We start from the raw sequence: 24,761 nt of genomic DNA on the forward strand, positions 1-24,761 counted from the left end.
CTCATTATGAAGGAACTCTAGAGTCTAGACATTACAGTTAAAGACGTATTTATTATTTTATGGATCCAATTTATTTTATTTGAGTACATAATGTACCTAGATGTATTAATTATATGTGTTATATTTCTGCTGCTAGCTGGTGTGATGTCAGCGCCAACTCTAGGGAGAAAGCAGAATCTCACGCTCTAGCTGGCTTGAAGGTCATTGAAATCAGTCCGGTTACATCAAAGGTACCGACGCGAAGTATCCATTCTTTATAATCCCTATTTGCTGATATCTTAGGCCATTTTGAGTGAAAAATTTCATATGAACGAATGATGGCGAAGCTAGATGCATTTTTTTGGTAAAACGTCTCGCCCCAATGTGAATCAGACATTACCATATACTGCTGACGTGAGAACGTGAGACAAGGTCACCAATCGAAATGAATTATGTAACATTGGAATCTGCATTATGAGCAATGTAGATAAGCAAAACAAACAGGGTGGTGGAGCATTACAAATGTCCAATCGCCTGCCCTTGTCTGATGTAATGACACAGAACCCGCAGATAACACAAATACACTATCACTTATCAGTTCAATCAGCTACCTACAGTACAGTAGTTATACAGGTACAATTATCGGAAGTGTTAAGTTGTGTTTTTCAAGATGCCTTATACATTTTCGACTACAGAATATGCCAATATTGTGTATGTGTATGGTTTGTGCGATGTAAGTTCCTTGCATGCTGTCACTGAATATGAACAACGCTTTCTGAACAGAAGGGTACCATATTGAAGAGTACTTACTGTCTATGGGTTGGATGAAAGACTTGGTATAGCAAAGGAATGGGGAAACAAGAGAGGCGCTAATCGACCGTATTTTGGATGCGGCATAAAGAACAGCCACGTGCAACTCTCCTGAGCGATGAGCGCAATTCACGCCTGAGCGCAACAGTGCATTGAAGCAGAAGGAAGTACTTTTGAAAATGTGCGAAAATATCGACCCTGACATATAGAATATTAAATATGTATGCATACGTGAATATAAACTTTAGATTTGGTTGTTATCTGTCTCTAAATGCGAGTTAATACAATGGAATCTCAGAAGTTTTTGTGAAATCAAAGAGCCAAATCTCTGTAACCGTTCGAAAACAGACCTATATTCATATGAACTTTTTGACTCTGAATGACTTGAGAAATCACATCCTAAATTGTTTACCTTTCCTCGTGAATCACCCTGTATGTATAGTATATGTGATGATTGTCTAAGTCTGACAGATGGCCCACGTGGCATTCGTGAATCCGATGCTGATATGTGGGCCATCCTGCCTCAGCCCTGACAGAGGTGGGTCCCATCCTCAGACAAGTAATCCAATAAGTGGTGGTGGTGATATACCAGTAGGGAAAATGAGAGTATCTGTGTAGTGTAGGCCTATGATTTCAAATTATTATTAACACTCACAGTAATCACCAAAGTGAAGACAATTTGTTGATTTATACACTAAATCAGTAAATAATACAATCAATAATGTAAATTAAAAGAGCAGTACACTGTCATACAGATATTTTATTGATCATTTTAAGTTTCATAAAATATAATCTATCGACTGCTATTGATTTTTGTACAGCATAGAAATATGACTGACTTCAGAATGTAGAAAACATATTTTAATATACTAAGCACTCCTGATGTTTTCTAATAATTGGACAATGAACTTCGGAATTCTTCAAAACTACACTTATCAGGTTGCTGCGTGACACATTTTATCGCATATCATGCTACAAGTTCGGTAGTAACTAATAGTTATATTATATTAAAATATATTCAGTTTTGTTTAAATACTTTAAAGTTTATATTCCATGTCAATTCTATAACGAAATTGCACTAATAACAGAATTATATTTAAACAACTTGTGTGATTAACTTTTGGCTTCAAAGATATGAAACTCTGATTTGATTAGACATATAATAAGTGTATAATTGTAAAACATCTTTCATTGCTTGAATCTATTTCCATCATGAGAGTTTTCACTGCTGCTCTCTGAAGGTCTTCTGCGCTTATTAACTTCTTGTGTCTGTAAGAAGAATTTTAAAAAAATTAAATGAGATAAATAACAGTTAAACGAGTAGAAAAACACAAAGATGACCAATACTCTCTTGTACATGTTACAGGTATGTGTTTCGAAATAATAATCAAGTTATGTTACGTTGCCATTGAGAATCCCGTTTATAGTTTATTTAGCTATCATTCAAAAGATAGTACATAAATTAGTTACTATGCACTCAAATAAAAATAAACTTTTTTGTTTCCTGCATTGCAAAAAAAAAATCCTGCACTGCAAAAAAGAATTATAATCCCCCCCCCCTCAAAAAAAAGTATTGATCAATATGAAACACTATTTTAAAACCTTCTATTTTCATTTTCAGTCCTTTTTTCCTTTTGTGTCAACAATCTCCTATATCTAGTTCCAGCATTAAAATCTCCAACAGTAACTGAGTAGGTAATAAATACATTATATTAGTCAAATAATTTTGCAAATTCTTGTAAAATTTGTCACTTCCTTCTTTTCGTTTACGATTTAATATCTGTAAGAATCGTTATAGCTATATTTAGAGTACCGGTAAATATAATATATATAACATTCACTTCCAGAAAAAAACTGTTGGAGTAGTTCAAAATTCAAAGTAATGACATCATGGGCAGCTCTATTGCAAAATAAATACTTAATTCCCGAACACCCAAGACTTGATGCTGTAGCAACATTTAGATTGTTAACATATCGCGACTATTTGGCTGCACACCATTATAAAATTGGAATCTTCACCTCTTCAAATCGTATCCTGTGTCGTGAAGCCAATTCTACAATGAATAAGGATCACTTTTCGAGTTGTTTAGCTCTCAAGACATCACCTATAAGAACGCTGACTGGATTTTATTGGGAAGCAAGGAAGCAAATGGGATATATCCAAGCATTTGGCATTAGATTACTACTATTACATTCACAGGCATACACACACCCGAACAAGGAAGAGAAAAAGATTCAGAAGAGAACAGGTCTTCAAACTAAACAGACAACACCTAAAGTGAGTCCTTGATTTGATAACTGAACTTTTTGTAGTGAAAGATCATGTATATATGAAAAAAAAAATCGTGTTCTAGATATCTAAGGAATCAAACTGCCATGCAAGACGAAATCTTAGCACAACTAGGAGCTCGCATTTTTCGAGAGCTATCATATGGAACTAAGTGAGCTCAAACTTAACAGTATTATAACCTTGGCCAAGTGAGCTGTTCTAGGATTAAGGTAAAAGAAGCACAATAGATCATTTATTGACCCCCCCCCTCCTGTTTATAATATAATTTAGTCTAAAGAAGCCCTCGGCAATTGAGAAATCAATGTCTCAACCATTTATCTAACATATACCCAATGTAATATGTTTGGAATATGGTTACCTTTAAATCACTGGAATTTATAAACGAATTCCTCCATTTCAGATAGAGATCCTTCGATGTTCTTTTCCTATGGAATGTATAAGCTCTACGGATTGCCTGCAAATACAAGAGCACTACTAAGTTACTTTATATAAAGTTAAAGTATGGTTTACCTTATGCAAATCTAGTCTTTCAGGTAAAGCTCCCTGTAAAGCAGATTTGAATAATTTCAAGGGAAAAATTGTTCCGGGGCCGGATATCGATCCCAGGACCTCTGGTTCAACGTACCAGTGCTCTGTCAACTGAGCTACCCGGGAATTCCACCCGACACCGTCTCAACTTTTCCCAGTTGGCAGAGCGCTGGTACGTTCAATCAGAGGTCCCGGGATCGATACCCGGCCCCGGAACAATTTTTCCCTTGAAATTATTCAAAATGGTTTACCTTGTTTTAGAGGAAACAAAGCATTCAGAAATATATTCCATCATATAATTCTGTGCAGGCCTGTCACTGATATCCTAATGCTTTCATCATGCATAAGTACATTCAAAAATAAAAAGGCGATTAGGTTTGAGTCTTACTGGTTACGATTCCTTATAATGAAATGTGTATTAAAGATCACTTCTTATGCCATAGCTTTCAAATATCAGCTAGATCATATTATTCTACATGTTGGAAAAAAGCATTGTTATACTGATTACCATTAGATTTAACTGTTGTGGTGTTAAAACCTGGCCACTGACAATAAAATTCTTCAACATGGCCCTGGTCATAAATTTACTGCATATAAATAAAAGTCCCTGAATGAGGGGGCTTCAGACAAAATTTACCTGGAATTTCTCGCTCTCGTCAAAATTTGGAGGTATTCTGGTTTTTAATTTTTTTAATGATGAAATAAAAAGTAGTTTTGTGGGTGAGAGGGGACTACACCCCTAGTTCCTGAAAAAAGACTCTCTGTCTACTCATAAATGTAGCAAAAAATGATCATGTGAGATCCAGAAGTCAGTGATGTTTGTAAATAAATTTTCGTTATAATTTGTATTTTAGAAATTCGTTTATGGAACTTTAAACAGCTTTATTAACATACCTTAAAATCCAGGCCGTACTTTGACACCCCTGCAACAAGGTTCTTGAGTTCCTCTTCCGAATATCGCAACATTCGACGTCCACGATACGTCCTGTAGGAATGGTCACGTGGTTTATGACTTCGACTGCAGTAATTATGATGTGACCAATCTGGTGAGTATGGGTTACCTTTTCTCCCAACAGGAGTGCATGCACATCTAATTTGCCGGTCATGTTTTGTATTTTGTGATTGAGAACAAGAATTCTGTTTCTCAGAATTATCAATTTGTTTGTTTTGATTTCTTATAACGTTTGAAATGTTTATCTCACGGACTGGAGTGCTATTACTTGTTTTTCTTATAGACGTTCCAATTTCACCACTCATTTTACTGTAAACATTTTGAGGATCTTGATTCTCCAGTTCTCTTTTCGTTATTCTTTTTCTTAAAACATTTTCAGGAACTCTAAACTTTTCTTCTACTTCATTTTCATTGGCATTACTATTAATTCTTGCATCACTGTTCTTGTTAAATATTCCTTTAAAATATCTTTTTGCCAAATGTAGTGGGGTTTGAAGTGTTTGAGACAAATAGCTCCTAACTGAGCGTTGCTCACTTATTGTGCTGCTTCTTGAAGATTGTGGCACATTGTTTCTTTCACATTTCTTTAAGCGAGTTGCATTTATCTGAGAATGAAGATTGGCAACTGTTTGATTTCTGTAAGGGCTAACATCCTTTCTTTGATGTAATGTGATCTGAGATCCACCCTTTGAACCATCGAAGTTATTCTCCTCATTTGTATTGCTACAACAAGGCTGTCCTTGTGATCGTATTTGCATGCCTTCTTCAGTATTACTCTTTGTGCTGTCACAGATATTTATATCTACTGATTCATTTGGTTTCTGCGTATTTTGCTTTTGGTTATTTTCTCCAAGCACATTTCGATCTTGTTTACGTACATTTATAGATGACATGTTCCTACTTTGGAATCTATTTCCTGAATCAAATACAAGTGTATTCATATTTCTGGAAGACTTGCTTACTTGTGAATGATTATTGTGGATTCGATTGTTTCTGTATAGCGGAGTCTCAGAATTTTGGTTCATATTCACACTTTTCTTGATATTATCACAAGAATGCATATTATCAAAGGCTTTTCCTTTAGCTATATTATGGCTTTGCAAATCTGTATTTTTCATGAAAATCTTACAGTTCTGATCATTATCAAACTTATAATAAGGTTTACGTTTCCCTGCATCATATTTATTTGTACAGTTACCCCTCTTTTCACTTCTCGTGGATTTTCCAGTATTATTAAAATTCACTGTAAAGGGGTCTGAATTGAAAATAGTAGTACCAAATGCCTGTGCTTCCTTATTTAAGGGTTTAATTTGACATTCTTTACTACCATAATTCTGTCTGCCATTAAAGTCGTTATCTTGTTTTTCTCTATCTGTAATGTCGTTATTGTACACCTCAGCTTCATGTTGCTCGTCCTGTTCAGCACTGGTTTCACAAGTCTGTACGTTGTTGAAGACATCACCACCTTCAGCTTCACTGTCGTTTATTACACAGCACTTAAGAAGACAGTTGGCAGCAATAGTAATTCTTGAATCTGCACTTATATTCACAGTTGACACTACAACGGCAGTAATACCATTCAGTCGTACAAATTCTCTCTTGCTCTGTGTTGAACTTTCTACCAGGTGAGTCAATGCAGTGAGAAGGCTGAATTTGTGCTGTTTGTAAAAAGAAAATACAGTTAAGTTCAAATATTTGTTATGAAACTACTAAGCATTTTATACTATCTAGAATAAATGTTATAGGACATACGTACATTTCAAAACTTTCCAGTCTAAATAACTATATAATTTAAATTGAATTTACTTACTGGCTTTTAAGGAACCCGGAGGTTCATTGCCGCCCTCACATAAGCCCGCCATTGGTCCCTATCCTGAGCAAGGTTAATCCATTCTCTATCATCATATCCCACCTCCCTCAAATCCATTTTAATATTATCTTCCCATCTACGTCTCGGCCTCCCTAAAGGTCTTTTTCCCTCTGGCCTCCCAACTAACACTCTATATGCATTTCTGGATTCGCTTCCTTTATATGGTCGTCTTTCTCTTCTGTAGGGGCATGAGTATTTATAACTACGATATCGCACCATCTACCCTTAAGTACTAAATACGATAACCTATCACTGATAAATTCGACCTTTTTTACTACTGATTTGATTATTTTATGAATAAAGAATCCTGTTCCTAATTGGTGATTATCGTTTCCTTCCCCATAATACAACAAATAATCTCCTATTTGTGATATGCCATTCCCATCTAACCTAACCTCCTGTACTCCCACAGAGTCTATTCTATATTTAGCTAGTTCTTTTGCTACTAATGTTACCCCTCCTGTTCTATATAGACTTGTAACATTCCAAGTACCAAATCTCAAAACCTTATTCCTTCGCTGTGGTCGTGCCAGAGAATCAGTCCCATTCCGAGGCTTATTTGAAGGATTTGTAACAAGCTGTTTTTTACGGTGATGGGTTGTTAGCCCTTCGCCCAACCTCCAAGCTGGAGGACCACCCCTCATCGGCTGTCTGCGACTGCTTATTCAATATAATCACACCTACCCTCCATATCTGGAGGCCGTCTCCTCGATCTGCAACCTGAGGACGCGCCATGCTGTGGTGATAGGGACCCACAAATTTAATTAAACAAAAAACACGTCAATATAGGTATTGACGGGGAAGTTTAAACCAGTCTTAATTGCGTATTAGTTTTCATCCCCACTTTGAAATGGTACCTCTATCTTGTGATACTTAAATTTGAAAGAGTATTCAATAAATTGTTTACATATCTCATTTATTGTTTTCGAATCTTTTGTTTCCTATCGTATTTAGACTGGAAAGTTTTGAAATGAAAGCCCTGTATAATTCAATATTTCATATGGCTCAGTAGCATAAAATTTAAGACAGTTTTAAGCAGAAACTGCAGAATACGAATTACAAATATAGCCAGGCATGATGCCTTAGACCACGATGGTACAGGATGGGATGGTACACAAATTGAAAATAGGTATAAATTAAACAAAGACCAGTTCAAAAGAGCCAATGATTTAGTTGTCACGTACTCTGCACTGGAAAATAATCAAACATCTTTTGCATTGGAAGTATTAGAAACGTAATACAGTAAAACCCCGATAAGACGCTGTTCAAGGGACCAGGTGTAAACTGTGTATTAACCAGGACTGCGTATTAGGCGGGTATACTAATTTTGACTTATATACAGTATCTATTAGCATTTTTCTTTATTGAAATACATGATTCATGAAAGGTAATACAGTATTACTCCATTATGTAATTACTGCACTGTACGTCAAAGACATTTACAATATGTACTGTACTTAATTCTTTTGGAAAAAAAAAGTAATATTTATAGTTGTTTGCCGTGTGCGTGTTCTCCAAGTCCTCATGTTTACCACATTTCAGTTTCCTGTGATTACATCCTCCCGATGACGTCGCAACTGTAGTGATTGAGTCGCGATTTTTTTATTATCATTCTTAATATCGATGATGGGATTCCTAATGAATCAGAGAGTTGTTTCTGAGTAAGAGTACTGTTCTCATCGTACTTTCGTAAGATTTCCAATTTTTCCGACACAGAAAGCGCTTTTTGTTTAACACTCATTGTAATCACATTCACAGAAACTTCAATACACAAACGGACAACAAACTGCCCAGCAAAAATTTCCAGAATTTTATTACGGCCAAGTGAGGAATGTTGTTTGAGAGAGAGGGTTAGCAACAGGATGGGGTATTGTAACTGTATGTATGGTTTAACCACGCAGATAAGGAGTCGAATAAGAGAGGGTATACTGAGGTATGAAGTATGAAGGTTTAAATGCGCAGGTAAAGGGTCGAATACCAATACTTTTTAGGTTAATGGCACCAATGAGTTCAGTGACCAAGATGTTTCATTGCTGTTACAGTACATTCTTGAAAATTACATCGAAAATATTCCACAAAAACAGCATATTATGCGGGACTTGAGCACAACAAACAGGGTATTTTATAAAGGCGTTATATATCAAAATTATGAAAATTTGTCTTTATAAACCTTTTGATTACCCAACAAAATTAATTTTTCAGGAATTTGGCGTATCAAATCTAGAACAAATTTATAAACAAACATTGCTGATTTACTTCCATAAAAACCACAATAAATTTAAATTTGATCCTCATGAATACCATACGAGACAAAACTACAGTTTCTTTCTAAATACTCCCAAATGCCACACAACTGCTGGATTAAAACACAGCAGAAATTTTGGACCCAAAATATATAATACATTAATTAGAGCTTACCCTGAGCTAAGTACACTTAACACACATAGATTTAAGAAACAAATCAGATTAATTATTTAATTGTTTAACCTAATTGAGTTAAAAATTGATACTCTAATATTCATGTACTTTTGTATTTTCTATTTGAATATAGACCCTATTATTACATGCTGTATGTATTTTACTATTTATTAATGTTATTGTGCTCAATGAACTCTCTAAATTTTGTGATATATTTTGTATAACTGATCTGAACTGCGCCCGAGCACGAGCTTCTGCTCTTTCAGGCTGCAATGCCTAATGTAGCTCAAGTGTATAGTATTAAATAAATATTATTATTATTATATGAAATGTGCAGGGACTGGACAAAAAAAGCATATTACACCGGATAGCGTAATAAGCGGGTGCGTCATATCGAGGTTTTACTGTATCTCAAGCCTCATTATATATGAGTAACAATTCACAGTAAATTCATGTTTTACCTCATCTTTAATTTTTCTTAACATTTTTAACAAGAGTGGAAGTACACCATAGGATATGGCCTGTTCACAGTTCGTAACATTGTCACGGACAGCCGCATCCAGTAAAAGAATAAGCTTCTCTTTTGTCGACCCTATGTTGCTTGGAGCATCTTGCCAGTTCTCCAATGTGTTCAGTCCTCTACAAACAGACAGTAAAAAGAAAACATAAAGTTATATGCATTTTATTTCAGAAATACAGAGAGTTCCTGTACCTCATTACTAGGGAACGGATTTCTAGGTGCTAAAAAGAGGTATTTAGGACTTTTAGGAGTTTATATAAAATTAATGATTAATAATAATTTCAATTTTAGTAAATATTCCATTCTAGGTGGAATTTATTTACAAAGAACTGGTACTGACAATGAGTGCTATTGAAGTGAAGACTCAAAGTCTATCAGTGAAAGTGAGTGCTGATTTCTCAGTTTAATTTCACATAACGGAGGTGCATTGACTCGAAAACTTAATTTGTGAGCTTTTGCTAACAGGACTCAAATTAAGCAGAAAGTAATTTGTAAGCTCTCGCCTAACTTGAACAATCTACCATCCTTTTTATGCTAGGATGTACTTTTCCAAACAATTTCAGTTGTAGGAAATTTTATAAAATTTTCTTCCATCCCCATCTAAGACGAATATGGAACGAACTTGCCAGACCAGTGCGTGTGTCCTAGTGCTGACCTGCTATGGCGCTAAAATCGTCCTCCAGTGCCATAAGGAGGGAAAGCTGGTGATCAACAAGATCTCCCAGCTAGGTCCAATGGACCCGTCGACTAACAGCAAGTGTGGTCCTCCAGACATTCTGGGGGTTGTGTGTGGATGAAGTAGCCACCAAAACGTTAAAATATGGTGTTCACTTAAATCGGCTAAACTTGCCATTTTCAGCAAGAAATGGATTCGGAACACTTCAAAATCTGTGCTTCAGTGGCTGGCCATGATAATATCTTTGAAAATTATTGGAGTGCAAGAGGTCAAATGACTTTATTGTCAAACGCCTGGCATTAGAAAACAACAACAACATTTTAAATAGCATTTTTTGTAGTTTTTTGGGCATTTTTTCATTTTAGTACCGATACCTTTATTTTAAATATAGCCTACGCAAAATAACAAAAGGTGCTTTTCAGGCACAAACATGATTTTTATCTTACGATGTTTGGGTGACGTATATACATCCGTTGATGTGACATATTAATGAATTGAATACTATTATAGTCACAATCATGCCATGGTATGAAAGAAAAATTTCACAACCTCGAGCGGGAGACGAACTCGATAGCTCAGTGGTAGAGCGCCTGACCGGAGAACAGGAAGTCGCAGGTTCGATTCCCGCTCGAGGTTGTGAAATTTTTCTTTCATACCATGGCATGATTGTGACTATAATAGTATTCAATTCATTAATATGTCACATCAACGGACGTGTATACGTCACCAAACATCGTAAGATGAAGATTACATTTGTAAAGTTTCTTTCCAGCCATAAGCAGTGCTGACTAAGATCAGACGCTATGGACAGTACTCTATAACAGAGTCGCCAGTATGAAAGGATAATTCCGAGCCTTTGGCGTGAGACGAACTCGATAGCTCAGTGGTAGAGCGCTTGACCGGAGAACAGGAAGTCGCAGGTTCGATTCCTGCTCGAGGTTGTGAAATTTTTCTTTCATACCATGGCATGATTGTGACTATAATAGTATTCAATTCATGATTTTTAATCGTTTATAGGAGTTTATGGTTCATTTAGGTGTTTAGGTCCTACAGAATTTTAATAGGGGGATCCTGTGTACATGAAACATACTGTAGAGATATCTGAATAACATACATCTAGGCATAGCAAATAAACTAGGAACGGAGCTAGAAATCTGTTCTCTATTCATTACATTTTAGACATCTTCGCAGCATTCGTCGTCCAATTCTGAGTTTGTTTGATAAGACATACTGCAGACGAACTACACAGAACAACAAACCAAAGTATATGTTTCAGTGTGACAGGGATGTAAGACTAACTGAAGGCACACACTTATGAAACATGCACAAAGCAGAATGCGCTTCTGAAAAGGCACATAACTCATGAAGGATGTATCATAAAGCGTGTGTTCATTAACAAAAAATGATCCTTTCTGTGTGACATCATTTCTCAAAGTTTGTCAGTGAGGTCCTGTTACACCTTGTATGTCAGCATGTCATGATCACATAAGGATACGTATATGATTTTATTTTTTCTGCATTTGTTCTTTTGGCTGTTTTGTTATTTATTTTATAAGTAGTATGGCAAAGAAGCGTCCTTTCTTGACGTAACCACAGTCTAGTATATAGGCCTACAGTCACGAAGCTCAATACATAGTAAATATGCATCCATAGATAGTTGCTAACCACTAGGATCGCTACTATTGCCTCATTACAGGCAATGCGAAATAGTACCTGCACAGTCTATTGTTCCTAGCCCTCACAACTCAAGCTTCGTGACTGTATATACTAGACTGTGACGTAACTATGTCTATGTGGAAGGGTCATTTCACAAAACAGCATTACATTATATTTAAGTGTCAGGTCTAACACCAAGGTACCTTCAACTGTTAATTACTCAGTAATGGATAGTGTAATGGTAACACTACCTCTATGTAAAATAATCAGAAAATAAAAATACCCTTAATAACCGAATCTGTAATTTTTTTACGTAAATTTTATGTGTAATATTCCAAGTGGCTCATGGGTTTTCATGCTGTCCACCTCATTCCATTCTATGTATAATGTACCTCAACTTCAGAAACCATATTTTGGGATTTCTGACATAAATACGTCTATATCGAAAGATCATTATGACTGAAAAGTACAGTGTGTCCACATTAAACCTTTACAACTTCAGATGTAAATAATAAATTATTGAGACACGATATCTGGATGTGATTTTCTGCATATTAATCAGAAACTGTCAAAGTTTTTATGGGAATTTTGTTGGATTGCTGAAATGAGTTTTTTGGTTGCAGGTGTGAATTTTGGTGAAATCTTAAATCTGAAAGTGAAGGAGATGTGGACATCTCAGGAGATGGCACAATGTCTAACCTGGGTTATCGAGACACGATCAGACACACAGGTGCAACATCACGTCCAAACCCAATATGGAAGAAAACCACCATCATGGCCAACAATCCGGGAGTGGCACTGAAAATGTATAGAGACTGGGAGTGTGCTGCGACAAAAGGGCAATAGGCAGCAAATGTTGTGCGACATGGACGATTATCTGGCTTAAGAGCTTGCACTAGCTGAACTAGCTTCAGATTCTTGTAAAGGACTTTGTGGACAGTGAAATGTGGCAAGTTCAATTCCCTGGCGACACTGTGAATGGACTTATTAGACCTTACTGATCGTGTCTCGATAAACCAGAACACACATCGTGCCATCTCCTGATGCAATCCACATCTCCTTCACTGTCAGATTTCACCAAAATTTACACCTGCAACCAAAAAAAGCATTTCAGCAGTCCAACAAAATTCCCATAAAAACTTAGATAGTTTCTGATAAACATGCACAAAACCGCATTCAGATATCATGTCCCAATAATTTGTTATTTACATTTGAAGTTGTGACACTCTGTAATTTCAATAGAACACGTATTTACGTCAAATTCTTCAGAACCAAGATTCCACTGTCAATTGTTTTTTATACTAAGTTAAAAATTTTAGATTTGCAAGCTATCTTGGGAACAACAGGGTACAACTTTGCATTCCGAATTATTTGACAATGTACGTACCTAATTAAAGTCTGAATTCCTGTATAAGCAGCAAAACACAATTGGTTGGTGGGGTTGTTCATTATGATAGTGGCCAACATGGGCACTAATACATCCACGTGCTCTGTAATGGATTTATTGAAAGCTTGGTGAAACCAACTGTCAATAAAAGTTATAGCCTACAACAAAGAGAATATAAAAACTGGATAGAGTCATTACTGTGTTAAGAAACATTTTTTAAAGAATGAAATATTGTCAGAGAAAATAACAAAGTGCAATGTAAATTACATGTACTTTGTCACTATGCTGCACCTCGTGACCACACCATCTGCTTTCAAGATTTAAGCATTTCTATTTTATTCTTTTCTATCCACAGTGAAGATTATGATCAGATAATTGATATTGACTAATAATAGGATTCACCGGCCATGTGGTTAGCATGGAGCAAGACAGCTTAATATTATACATGACACTCAAGCTTAAGAAAGTTATTTTTTTTTTTTTTTTTAAAGTATTTATTTCAGTCACTGACTTCACAGCATATGTTTAAGGTGCTACACCTTTACATTACATATTTAAAAGACGTATGAACGTTTTCGTTGGTCTACGCCAACATCATCATACATTTCAGCAATATCAGTGCTCTCTACATAATATCTACAAATACAAAACATATTTAGTGGCATGCAAAATGAGACATATTAAAAAACCAACATTGTTGTGATACACATTGACATTCTATATGACTGCCTTGATTGTCACTTACTTAAAATACACGTATAGATTACAAAAAATATTGATTTACATACATATATATATATATATATATATATATATATATATAAATGCAAGTCTTCACATATGAGATAATAAAATGACATGATTTAAAAATGATAAAAATAATAAAATATAAAACTAAGATAAAAATTATGAATGTGAAGAGTTGCAAAATTACAGTAATTACATTTATTATATTTTTATTTCTGTTTCACAATAATATATATATATTTCCACCATTCAGAAACGTATGTATCGTGGTTTGTGTCACGTAATTATTTGAATATTTTCCAAGTTTATATGGTTTTATAAATGCCAATGTATTATACGTTGGGTTGTTTGATGTTGATTAATGATGTATATTTGATTTTGTCGGTAATTCTGTTCCTCCTGTATTGTCGATGTCCAATACTGTAATTGTAATGACCGTGTGGTATGGCGCAAGTCAATTATCAGAATTAATCAGTGTAGACGTGCCTTCTTAGATGTTGATTATATGGTGGTTGTGTGAGGACTGTGTGACGACTACGTGTATCATGGTCTGAGGAAGATTAATTCTGATAATTGACTTGCGCCATACCACACGGTCATTACAATTACAGTATTGGACATCGACAATACATTGCCATATTTGAGGAACAGAATTACCGACAAAATCAAATATACATCATTAAACAACATCAAACAACCCAACGTATAATACATTGGCATTTATAAAACCATATAAACTTGGAAAATATTCAAATAATTACGTGACATAAACCACGATACATACGTTTCTGAATGGTGGAAATATATATATTATTGTGAAACAGAAATAAAAATATAATAAATGTAATTACTGTAATTTTGCAACTCTTCACATTCATAATTTTTATCTTAGTTTTATATTTTATTATTTTTATCACTTTAAATCATGTCATTTTATTATCTCATATGTGAAGACTTGCATTTATATATATATATATATATATATATATATATATATGTAAATCAATATTTTTTTGTAATCTATACGTGTATTTTAAGTAAGTGACAATCAAGGCAGTCATATAGAATGTCAATGTGTATCACAACAATGTTGGTTTTTTAATATGTCTCATTTTGCATGCCACTAAATATGTTTTGTATTTGTAGATATTATGTAGAGAGCACTGATATTGCTGAAATGTATGATGATGTTGGCGTAGACCAACGAAAACGTTCATACGTCTTTTAAATATGTAATGTAAAGGTGTAGCACCTTAAACATATGCTGTGAAGTCAGTGACTGAAATAAATACTTTTAAAATACAATATAGACTTCTCTGAAAATTAAAATGAATTCCAAAATATTAAGAAAGTTAACTGAAAATAGATATGCCATTGGTAAAATTAATTGTTGAAAAATTGCGAAGGAGTGTGTCATCTTTGTGACATCGATTATTTTATTTTAAATTTTATAAAGCGGGAAAGATAAAGATGAGATAATATGCAATATTTACCTTTGGGATAATAAGACTTGTCTGATGTTGATTTTGGATGTTTTGTGGGTTGTGAACACACATTTTGATTGCAGTGCATAAGAAACTCCAGCAGTTAGATGCATCTCCTTGCTTTAACAGCAGAAATATGTTTTAGAACACTAATTTCTCGAATTACATTAATTATAGTTATGGATGTCATTATTATCATCATCATTCTCAGCTAAATATGGAGACATGGTCTGATATGAGTGAGAATGGACTGAATACGAATTTTATTACATTTCTCAGGACGAGGAAAAATCGAAGAGGCCTAAATGTAGCTCAGGTCGATGGTGTAAACTTCGGGCCCGCAAAATATTTACGAAAATTATTCTCAAATTTCTTTCTCTAAAGGGACTCCAGTTCGTTCCTGCAGTCAGGCCCATATATTAGGTTTGTTCCAGAATGGTTCAGAATCGATTCTGAACTGCCTGCTCATGCGCAGTATCTCAATGTGCGTTCCAACAAGACTAGAACTGATTCCAAACTGATATTGAACTCCCAGTTCACTGTGCCAACATGCTTTAGAACTCGTTCAGAACGAGTGAAATTGGTTCTTTATTAAGAGCAGGAACTGGGAATTCTGAATTGTTGATGCATGCGCAGATGGTTTATTCTGAAGTTATGGTTAAGGGGAGTGGGTAGTGATGCCTCTGCGATTGAAACAATCCGATACAAAAGTTTAGTTCAATATTTCTAGGGTTTTAGTGCTCAGAGTGGAATAAAAATTTCCATGCTTATACAACCAATCATTCTGAATTCAGTGGTATAAAAGACAACTAAATAGTTCCGTATTCGAGTGCAAAATAAAGGCCCTAACCGATAACCTCTTTTTCCACTTTGCTAAGTGTACCTCATTCTTCAGGTGCACATTACTTGCTACAATCTTGACTAATATACTTTGTATTTTGTTAAGTTATCAAGTAATGTATATTGTAAATTCTAAAGCAAAATTTAGTTAAATACTTCACCCCTAGTGAAACAGAAAAAATATTGAACTTTGTTTAACAATTTTTGCAATTTTTTCAATGCGTATATATTTTTTTCTCGTGTTATGTGTGTCACATTCTTAAACCCGCAGGTACTGTGTAGAACACAGCCTGCAGAAAACACTGTAAAAATCTCATTTAAATTGATTCACTAGTTTCAGAGAAAAATGCACTTGTTTGAAAAATGTCAACTTATGGAAAATTGCATTTAAAAAGGAATGAAGTATGAATTAGATGCACTGCCAAATTTAAAGAGATCATTTAAAGGGCATATCTGAAGAAATACCCCCCACAAATTTATATTATTTTAAAGAGGAAGTTTTGTATTCTTTTTTTTTTAACACAAAATAAAAAAATCGAATTTTTGACTTCTAATCACTACCTGGTTCCCTTAAAATGTTTCGAGACTAGGTAGGTTAAAATAAAAAAGAAATAGTTCATCATGAGTTATTTGGCAGGTGACAGCAATATATTTTACGAAGGATTATGTTCAGAAGATGAATATAATTTCAATATAGAAAAAACTCGGAAGGCCGTGAAAGAAGAGTTCAAGAAACGTTCCAACAATGTAAAATCCTGGACTAGTTCTGAGACTGTACACAATTGGCACATGCATCGAAAGAAGTTCGGTATTAGTTCGGAACGCATTCTGAATTGCTTGCTGGAACAAACCTATTATATCTTACATCACATATTCATTATATATGAGGTCTCGCCTACCTCATTGAATATTACACGACTACTATGAAGTAGCCAATGTGTTTTATCATCATTTAATTCGAGAAAAATTCGTTCCGGCACCGGGAATCGAACCCGGGACCTCTCAGCTCTGCGTGCTGAGTGCTCTTTCCAACTGAGCTATGCCGGGACACGATCCACAGTGCCGGCCGAACTCCTCTCGTAATGTTTTACGGCCTTACTACCTGCACTTTAGACAATGTAAGTCATACATGCAGGAGCGCATATTTAAATGACTTTATGGCCATATTCAACCTCAGTTTGTGACAACTGCTAACAGTTAATACATCACATATTCATTATATATGAGGTCTCGCCTACCTCATTAAATATTACACGACTACTATGAAGTAGCCAATGTGTTTTATCATCATTTAATTCGAGAAAAATTCGTTCCGGCACCGGGAATCAAACCCGGGACCTCTCAGCTCTGCGTGCTGAGTGCTCTTTCCAACTGAGCTATGCCGGGACACGATCCACAGTGCCGGCCGAACTCCTCTCGTAATGTTTTACGGCCTTACTACCTGCACTTTAGACAATGTAAGTCATACATGCAGGAGCGCATATTTAAATGACTTTATGGCCATATTCAACCTCAGTTTGTGACAACTGCTAACACTTAATACATCACATATTCATTATATATGAGGTCTCGCCTACCTCATTGAATATTAGACGACTACTATGAAGTAGCCAATGTGTTTTATCATCATTTAATTCGAGAAAAATTCGTTCCGGCACCGGGAATCGAACCCGGGACCTCTCAGCTCTGCGTGCTGAGTGCTCTTTCCAACTGAGCTATGCCGGGACACGATCCACAGTGCCGTCCGAACTCCTCTCGTAATGTTTTACGGCCTTACTACCTGCACTTTAGACAATGTAAGTCATACATGCAGAAGCGCATATTTAAATGACTTTATGGCCATATTCAACCTCAGTTTGTGACAACTGCTAACAGTTAATACATCACATATTCATTATATATGAGGTCTCGCCTACCTCATTGAATATTACACGACTACTATGAAGTAGCCAATGTGTTTTATCATCATTTAATTCGAGAAAAATTCGTTCCGGCACTGGGAATTGAACCCGGGACCTCTCAGCTCTGCGCGCTGAGTGTTCTTTCCAACTGAGCTATGCCAGGACACGATCCACAGTGCCGGCCGAACTCCTCTCGTAATGTTTTACGGCCTTACTACCTGCACTTTAGACAATGTAAGTCATACATGCAGGAGCGCATATTTAAATTACTTTATGGCCATATTCAACCTCAGTTTGTGACAACTGCTAACAGTTAATACATCACATATTCATTACATATGAGGTCTCGCGTACCTCATTGAATATTACACGACTACTATGAAGTAGCCAATGTGTCCAATGTGTTTTATCATCATTTAATTCGAGAAAAATTCGTTCCGGCACCGAGAATCGAACCCGGGACTTCTCAGCTCTGTGCGCTGAGTGCTCTTTCCAACTGTTACACTACTTGACTCCTAGGCAGCTGTCAGGAATGGATTCGATCCCAAAGAGATTCTGGATTTGTAATGAATGAACCATATATGAGACAGGTTTTCTCTGAGTACTTCAGTTTCCACTGCTATAAACATTATTTCTTTGCCCCATTATAGTCATGGACTCTGAACAAGCCCTGTAATCATAACGAAACTTTAATACATAACGTTAATTACTAATAAAATAAGCTTACCAGACGTCCCTGTTTTCCAGGGACAGTGTTCGAATTTTGCTTTTTGTTCCAAGAAAATATTCGTCCCTGGAATGTTTCCGGATTTAATAATTTGTCCCCAAATATCCTCGCAATTTCAGTACTGTATTAATTAGTAATATGGTTTAATGATCTTTCCACATTGCTGTGGATGAATTTTGCTAATGCAACTTAGCGGCTTTTTCATGTTGCCATAGTCAAAATTGAAGGTTAGGACGTAATTGTAGTAGAGTCTTCCACATTATTATCAGGGTTAACAGAAAAACTGAACTCCAGGAAAAAAGAGATATTGATTTCACCGTCAATTAAGGAACATTTAGCATCTTTTGAAGTAGTTCTTATTCCATAGCAGAATTTCTCAGTGCCTCTTGTGAATTTTGTGAAAATGTTGTTGAATATCTCAGTGCCTGGGTTATTCATTCACAAGATAAGATATCTATGGAATGTACTGTATATTGCTGATATCTCCATAAAGAGAAAAGTTTGAAGAGACAATGTTTTATTTTTCTTCAAATGGAGATGGATTTGACTTTAAGATAATTTATTTCACGAAATTTTCTGCTTGAAGAAATGTGTGACTTCAGAGAAAATAGCGAAGTGGAAAAAAGAAAATGCTACTCTGCCAAAAATGGAGTGAAATGTTTTAAAATATCTCTAAGAAAACGATTCCCTGTGTACAAGTCCAGAAGTTGATTGAACTATTTCTGAGTTTAGAAACTGTTCGAGACATGTTTGCTGTTTTAACCAACTTCAACATGACCTGTCGTGTATTTGCTGCAAAACTGGGATCCAAAGATGAGTTGCTTAAAAAAATTAACTTTTCTGAAAAATATCAGTATTTTAAGTAGTAGATAGGCCTAAATAGAATGAATATGTTTAGTGTGTAAACAGAGTGAGTACCGGTAAATTCTTTAAGTTGTGTAAAAACAATATAAGTGAATGGCAATCTAACAGAAATGTTAAAAGTAGTTTTTCATGTGTCGAAATCTGATATCTGTCCCTGGAAATTGTGAAGAAAATCTGGTAACTTTATAATAGAGGGGCTACCCTTCTAGAAGGTTTCAAACTTGTGGACACAATAGTTTAAATTCTAGTGCGAAAAAGCACATAAAACATTTCCACTAGTATTGTTCAGAATTGTATTTTTATGAATAAATTTTAAAGGTCAGGGTTACTCTATATAAATAAAGAAATTATTTTTTTCAGGGTAATTTTAATTGTTAGATAATGTCTTGCATTCACTACTCTTTCCTTTTTTGTTGCATTTTTCATGGTTGGAAATTCCTTTTGTTTTACTGGTCCCAATTACTTTAAATGTAAAACAGTACCTTCCTGATGTAATGAAAAATAGAAATGTAGACTTTCAGAAAAAATTCAAAAGAGGTTTAGATTGAACTTAACAACAGGTAGAAAATCAGGGTGAGAGGGGAAAAATGTATACTACTACTCATTGGGGTCATCAGATACCGTGTAGCTAAATCTAAGTGATGTCAACAGAAATCTGACAGTAAGAAATGAAAATCCCTGTTATATACCAGTAACCACTTTTACTAACTTCTGCAGAAATTGTCTGAAGTATTTTGTGAAACAACTCTGTCAGTGTGTAGAGACATCCTGATTCTCGAACTAAAATCTGGCCTGGAATGTTTCCGTCTACAACACTTGCGATAAGAAATATGGAACTTTTTCTGTGATTTGTTGTTCCATGCTTCAGATTTTTCAGTATTATTTCAAATACATGTTCTGTAGTTAATCGCATCTGGATTTCTTTCTGCAAAAGACCAAATAATAAGGAATGAATTATAATCAATTTTACTTCAAAATCAAAAGACCAAATTTGTTCATTTATAATTAAGATGTTTCAATGATCCGCTTTTCAGAATTTCAGGATTAAATCCAAAGGTAACTACGATGTAACTTAATTCATTCATGTGTTTATTCTTATTGTAAAGAAATGTTTATATATTGCTGTTTTAAGTATTCTCTATTGTACATAATTACGGTAGGCTATATAAAACTAATTTCCTAGCAAAAAATCTCAGAAATGAGTTGTAAGACTAGCAATAGGCTACTAAGTGAGGCATTATTGAAGACATTAGTTAACAAAATTAAAAAATAAATCTTACATTTTGATTTATGGAATAACCAAGAATATAAAAAGCATTTCCAGCAATATTCCAGTCATCTTCCTTTAAAAATTTCAAAATGACTGATACCCCTCCTAAACGATGAAATTCTTCTTTCATTTCATCTCTTGATAGAATAAGTGCTATAGTTTTCAGTATTCCAACCTTATCTTTGTTACCAATACCAGGATTCAACAGGTCTTGAAGAAGAAGATACATATGCGATAAACCTGAAATTATAGGGCATGGAATTAATTTAAATGCAAATCATAATACTGGTACCTCAAAACTGAGATACCGGTACTGGTATTGTTTAAGATGCTTGTTTCTAATATTCTCATAAAATAGCAGAACCGGTAACTCATTTAATGCATTAACTGCAGTGAATTAAATCAATCAACTACTATGAAAATTTTAAAAGGGCGGAGGAAAGAGAAGCATGGTTGAAGTGACAAGACGAAGCCTTTAGAATTGATTGATTCACTCATTCATTTTATTTTATCATTTCGGTTGTTTAGTGACACGCAGTAACAACAATTGGTACTGGTAGGCTACCATACGCAAAATTCGTAGACCATTTTTCACTCACGTCGAATCTCGACGTTGAATAACCTCTGCAGTTGAAGGCGTCGTTAAATAAAATGGTATTTACTACTACTGCTAGGGCCTACTACTACAATGTTATCTAGTGATAGTAGAATTGGTGTCCCATTTATCATGTACCTATGTGATCAGTTGAACGCAATAAGTTAATATGAATATAATGGTATTTTGGCAAGATTAGAGCGAGGATTCGCCATAAGCTTACCTGCTATTCGCCTTACACTTAAAAACTCCCGAACAGATAATCAGCCCAATCGAGACTCGAACCCACTCCCGAATGTAGACTCAGATCACGAGTTTCCTGTTACCCTGAGATCACCAGTGACCTATTATTTCACTCTTCAGCCTACAGTTTTGGAAATAGGCCTACCGATACTTACATTACAGTAGCCTACTCATTTCTATTAATTATTGGTGCAGTCCCATAATATCAGTATGTATTTCTTAAAGATTTTAGTATTCAGTATTCACTTATTAGTTGTCAATAGACTTGTATACAAGTTTCTGGCATTGTAAAAATCTTAAAATTATAAATTAGTAAGAGTAGGCCTATATTAAAACTATACCAGTAGGTAGTACATAATAATTTCGTGTAGGTTTATATTTTATTTTGTTGATTTCATTTAGGCTTGTTAGTTATTTAATGACTTGATTTTTGACAAGTCAGCTGTTCCGAAAAAAATGTAATTGCTAGAGTAATTGTTATTGAAATTTACATGTTAAGACTGCGTTACAAATAATTTATCTTTTACAAAAATTAGGCTATGTGTTAACCTATTATTGTGATTTTCTCCCCATATAAATACCATGACAAAATACAATATAGGCTACAACATTTCTGTTCATAGCGTAAGTTTAAACAACGAAAAAAAGGTTAATGAACTCACCACAGTCTTCCATGTCCTGCATGGTGATAATTCATGTCACAACGGACTAAACTGTAAATTTGAAAAGTACCGGTACCGGCACTGTAGAAAAAAACAGTAGAATGAAAATAAATTACAAAATATAAGGCGATTTATAGGAAGTAAGTAAGGCGATTCTTTATTTCATGCTTATATCCCATACTTTATTAGATTAGCAACAGTTATTGCTATAAGATGAAAGTTCTCTATTTTACTATATCGAGAGAAACTTCACCAAACATTCGTGTGGAAATATGGTGTGGTCCGTCAATCCACTGTTACGAAGGTCTATACCGTACGTAGTAAATATGCATCCATAAATATTGCTAACTACTAGGATCGCTACTATCGCCTCATTACAGACAATGCGAAATAGTACCACAGTCTATTGTTCCTAGTACACTCATAAACTTAAGCTTCGTGATGTGGTGGCGCAAATTAACAACGTTCGTAAATGACAGCGTAATGACGCAAATATTTCGTCCATTGTTATGTGAACATGAATAACGTAGAATGGAACTGTGTTGAGCTAACAATATGTGATACGGGTGTCAAATACAGATTTTGATTCCTGGCGAAGTCAGTGGAAATTCGATAGAATTATAAGTGATAATAATAATAATAATAATAATAATAATAATAATAATAATAATAATAATAATAATAATATCATCTTCCTCAACTTGATGAGGTTGTCAAAGACAAAAATGTTAGACAGTAACATTTAAGGTGTGACATTAAAAATGTCTTACAAGAAATTGGTTTACAATAAACTAAAATTTACAATATATTATGTTTTAAAATTTAAGATACCGGTAATGAAAATTTGCAGTAAAATAATATTCTTTTGTTCCAAGTAGCGGTAATGCTTTTACGCCGTTCAGGAAACTTGATTAGGAAGTTTTGCTCACGTAATTTTAATACAAATGTAGTGTAGGTAAGACTTTTTTCTTTCACGGAGGAGGGACCTGAAGGCTTACTTTGCAGTATGAGGCTTATTGTGCTTATCACTCCTATTCTGTGAATTATATTTGTCACCGAACGGTCGCGCTCTTGCACAAGTACAACACGCCACACCGTGAACTTAACGTGGGGTGTGGTATGGATGATGATGATGATGATATATGTAAATTAATGATGGCGAAATGAGTCCGAAGTCCAGCTCCGAAAGTTACCTAGCAGTTCTGCTTCATTTGTTTGAGGGAAAACTTCGGAAATTTGTCTCGCAGATAATTTGTCTCGACCAGGATTTGCATCCGGGCCTGCTCGTTCCTACGTTATTTTTAGATAGCCCGAATGATACAGAGTATGATGATGATGATGATGATGATGATGACGCGATGGTAGTGTTAGAGAATCTGGCATAGTAACGAAATAGAGGGTCTGGGGAAAATATATTGTAATTAAATTAATTCCATATAGCCTATTATTATTGAAATTCACAAATACAAAAACGTAACTAACCTTTTGAATTGTGTTTAGAAGTGGACCTTAAAACGAGATTTTTTTTTTTCGTAGGGATTAGCATTTTTATTGTCACGACTGATTACAAGGTCATCCTATCCGCCTTGCTCGGCATTGTTGATGACACTATGTATCGAACCGACACGTTCAGGGTTCGAAATAGCACGAGTAGGTCTAATGCATTTATAGGATTTCTTAATTTATGTATGGGAATGACCGTAATGTGTTATGTGGACTTTTCCTAAGAAAACAGCCCTCGCGCTAAATGGAGCTGCCCCAACCAACCCACCCCTATTATGAATTGCATAGGATTGGAAGATCCAATGCACATTTGAATAAAATGAAACCTTAAATACATTCCCAATAATATTAAATCATTTTTTAAAATCTGTGTCTTGTCACATGTCATTTTCTTAAGGAAAGTAGCCGATTCATTATTGGATTGAAACCGGTTGGGAATAATAGAATGTTCACCAATGGACCTTCTATAACATGAGACATTTTATTGCGCTGAAATATAAACTTAATTATATCGGGAATTAAATTGAAATATTGTACACTCTATATGATTATATAAAGCGAATTGTTATTTTAAGAAATTTGATAAATTTTCTTTATGCTGAGAGATCGTTTACTTCCATAGTCGATACGGAACCATCTTTAATCTCAAAATTTCCGAGAATTTTGTGAAAATCTCGTAAAAAGGGAGATATAACATACCTTTCCAAGATGGCGGAACATTTTATCGTGAATTGAATCTTGAAGATGTATTTACTTCAAAAACTCTTAGTTGTAGCTTTAAAGGTAGACTACTGGCTGATTTCCAAATATGAAGTATTTCTGTAGCTAGTACAATATAT

The 24,761-nt window shown here is 34.9% G+C and overlaps 1 protein-coding gene and 2 non-coding genes across 4 annotated transcripts; all 3 read right to left on the bottom strand.

Annotated features, from left to right (window-relative positions):
• Window positions 1-1,019: 1,019 nt before the first annotated feature.
• On the bottom strand, window positions 1,020-24,750 carry LOC138714783 (telomere repeats-binding bouquet formation protein 1-like). Of its 2 annotated transcripts, none has more exons than XM_069846912.1 (9): window positions 24,622-24,750; window positions 20,930-21,159; window positions 20,359-20,574; window positions 15,327-15,437; window positions 13,087-13,244; window positions 9,309-9,486; window positions 4,502-6,217; window positions 3,438-3,533; window positions 1,020-2,058 (listed from the first exon to the last, which is right to left on the bottom strand). In XM_069846912.1, the coding sequence occupies exons 2-9, from the start codon at window positions 21,146-21,148 to the stop codon at window positions 1,978-1,980; spliced, it is 2,775 nt and encodes a 924-aa protein (XP_069703013.1). In that variant the 5' UTR covers window positions 21,149-21,159; window positions 24,622-24,750; the 3' UTR covers window positions 1,020-1,977. The 2 variants fall into 2 exon arrangements, with proteins under 2 accessions (XP_069703013.1, XP_069703012.1); XM_069846911.1 differs by lacking the exon at window positions 24,622-24,750 and adding an exon at window positions 22,420-23,648.
• TRNAC-GCA (transfer RNA cysteine (anticodon GCA)) lies at window positions 17,129-17,205 on the bottom strand. Its single transcript has one exon. It is a non-coding gene; the product is annotated as a tRNA-Cys (tRNA).
• TRNAC-GCA (transfer RNA cysteine (anticodon GCA)) lies at window positions 17,807-17,883 on the bottom strand. Its single transcript has one exon. It is a non-coding gene; the product is annotated as a tRNA-Cys (tRNA).
• Window positions 24,751-24,761: the final 11 nt, after the last annotated feature.

The sequence above is a fragment of the Periplaneta americana genome, chromosome 15 (genome assembly GCF_040183065.1).
Source record: "Periplaneta americana isolate PAMFEO1 chromosome 15, P.americana_PAMFEO1_priV1, whole genome shotgun sequence".
NCBI lineage: Eukaryota > Metazoa > Arthropoda > Insecta > Blattodea > Blattidae > Periplaneta > Periplaneta americana.

Coding starts and splice junctions, on each gene's coding strand:
- LOC138714783 (XM_069846911.1), bottom strand. CDS start 22,441: ATGCAGGACATGGAAGACTGTG. Junction 21,160..22,419: donor GCAGGACATGGAAGACTGTG/GTGAGTTCATTA, acceptor CTATAATTTCAG/GTTTATCGCATATGTATCTT. Junction 15,438..20,358: donor TTCAGACAATTTCTGCAGAA/GTTAGTAAAAGT, acceptor CTGCTGTTAAAG/CAAGGAGATGCATCTAACTG.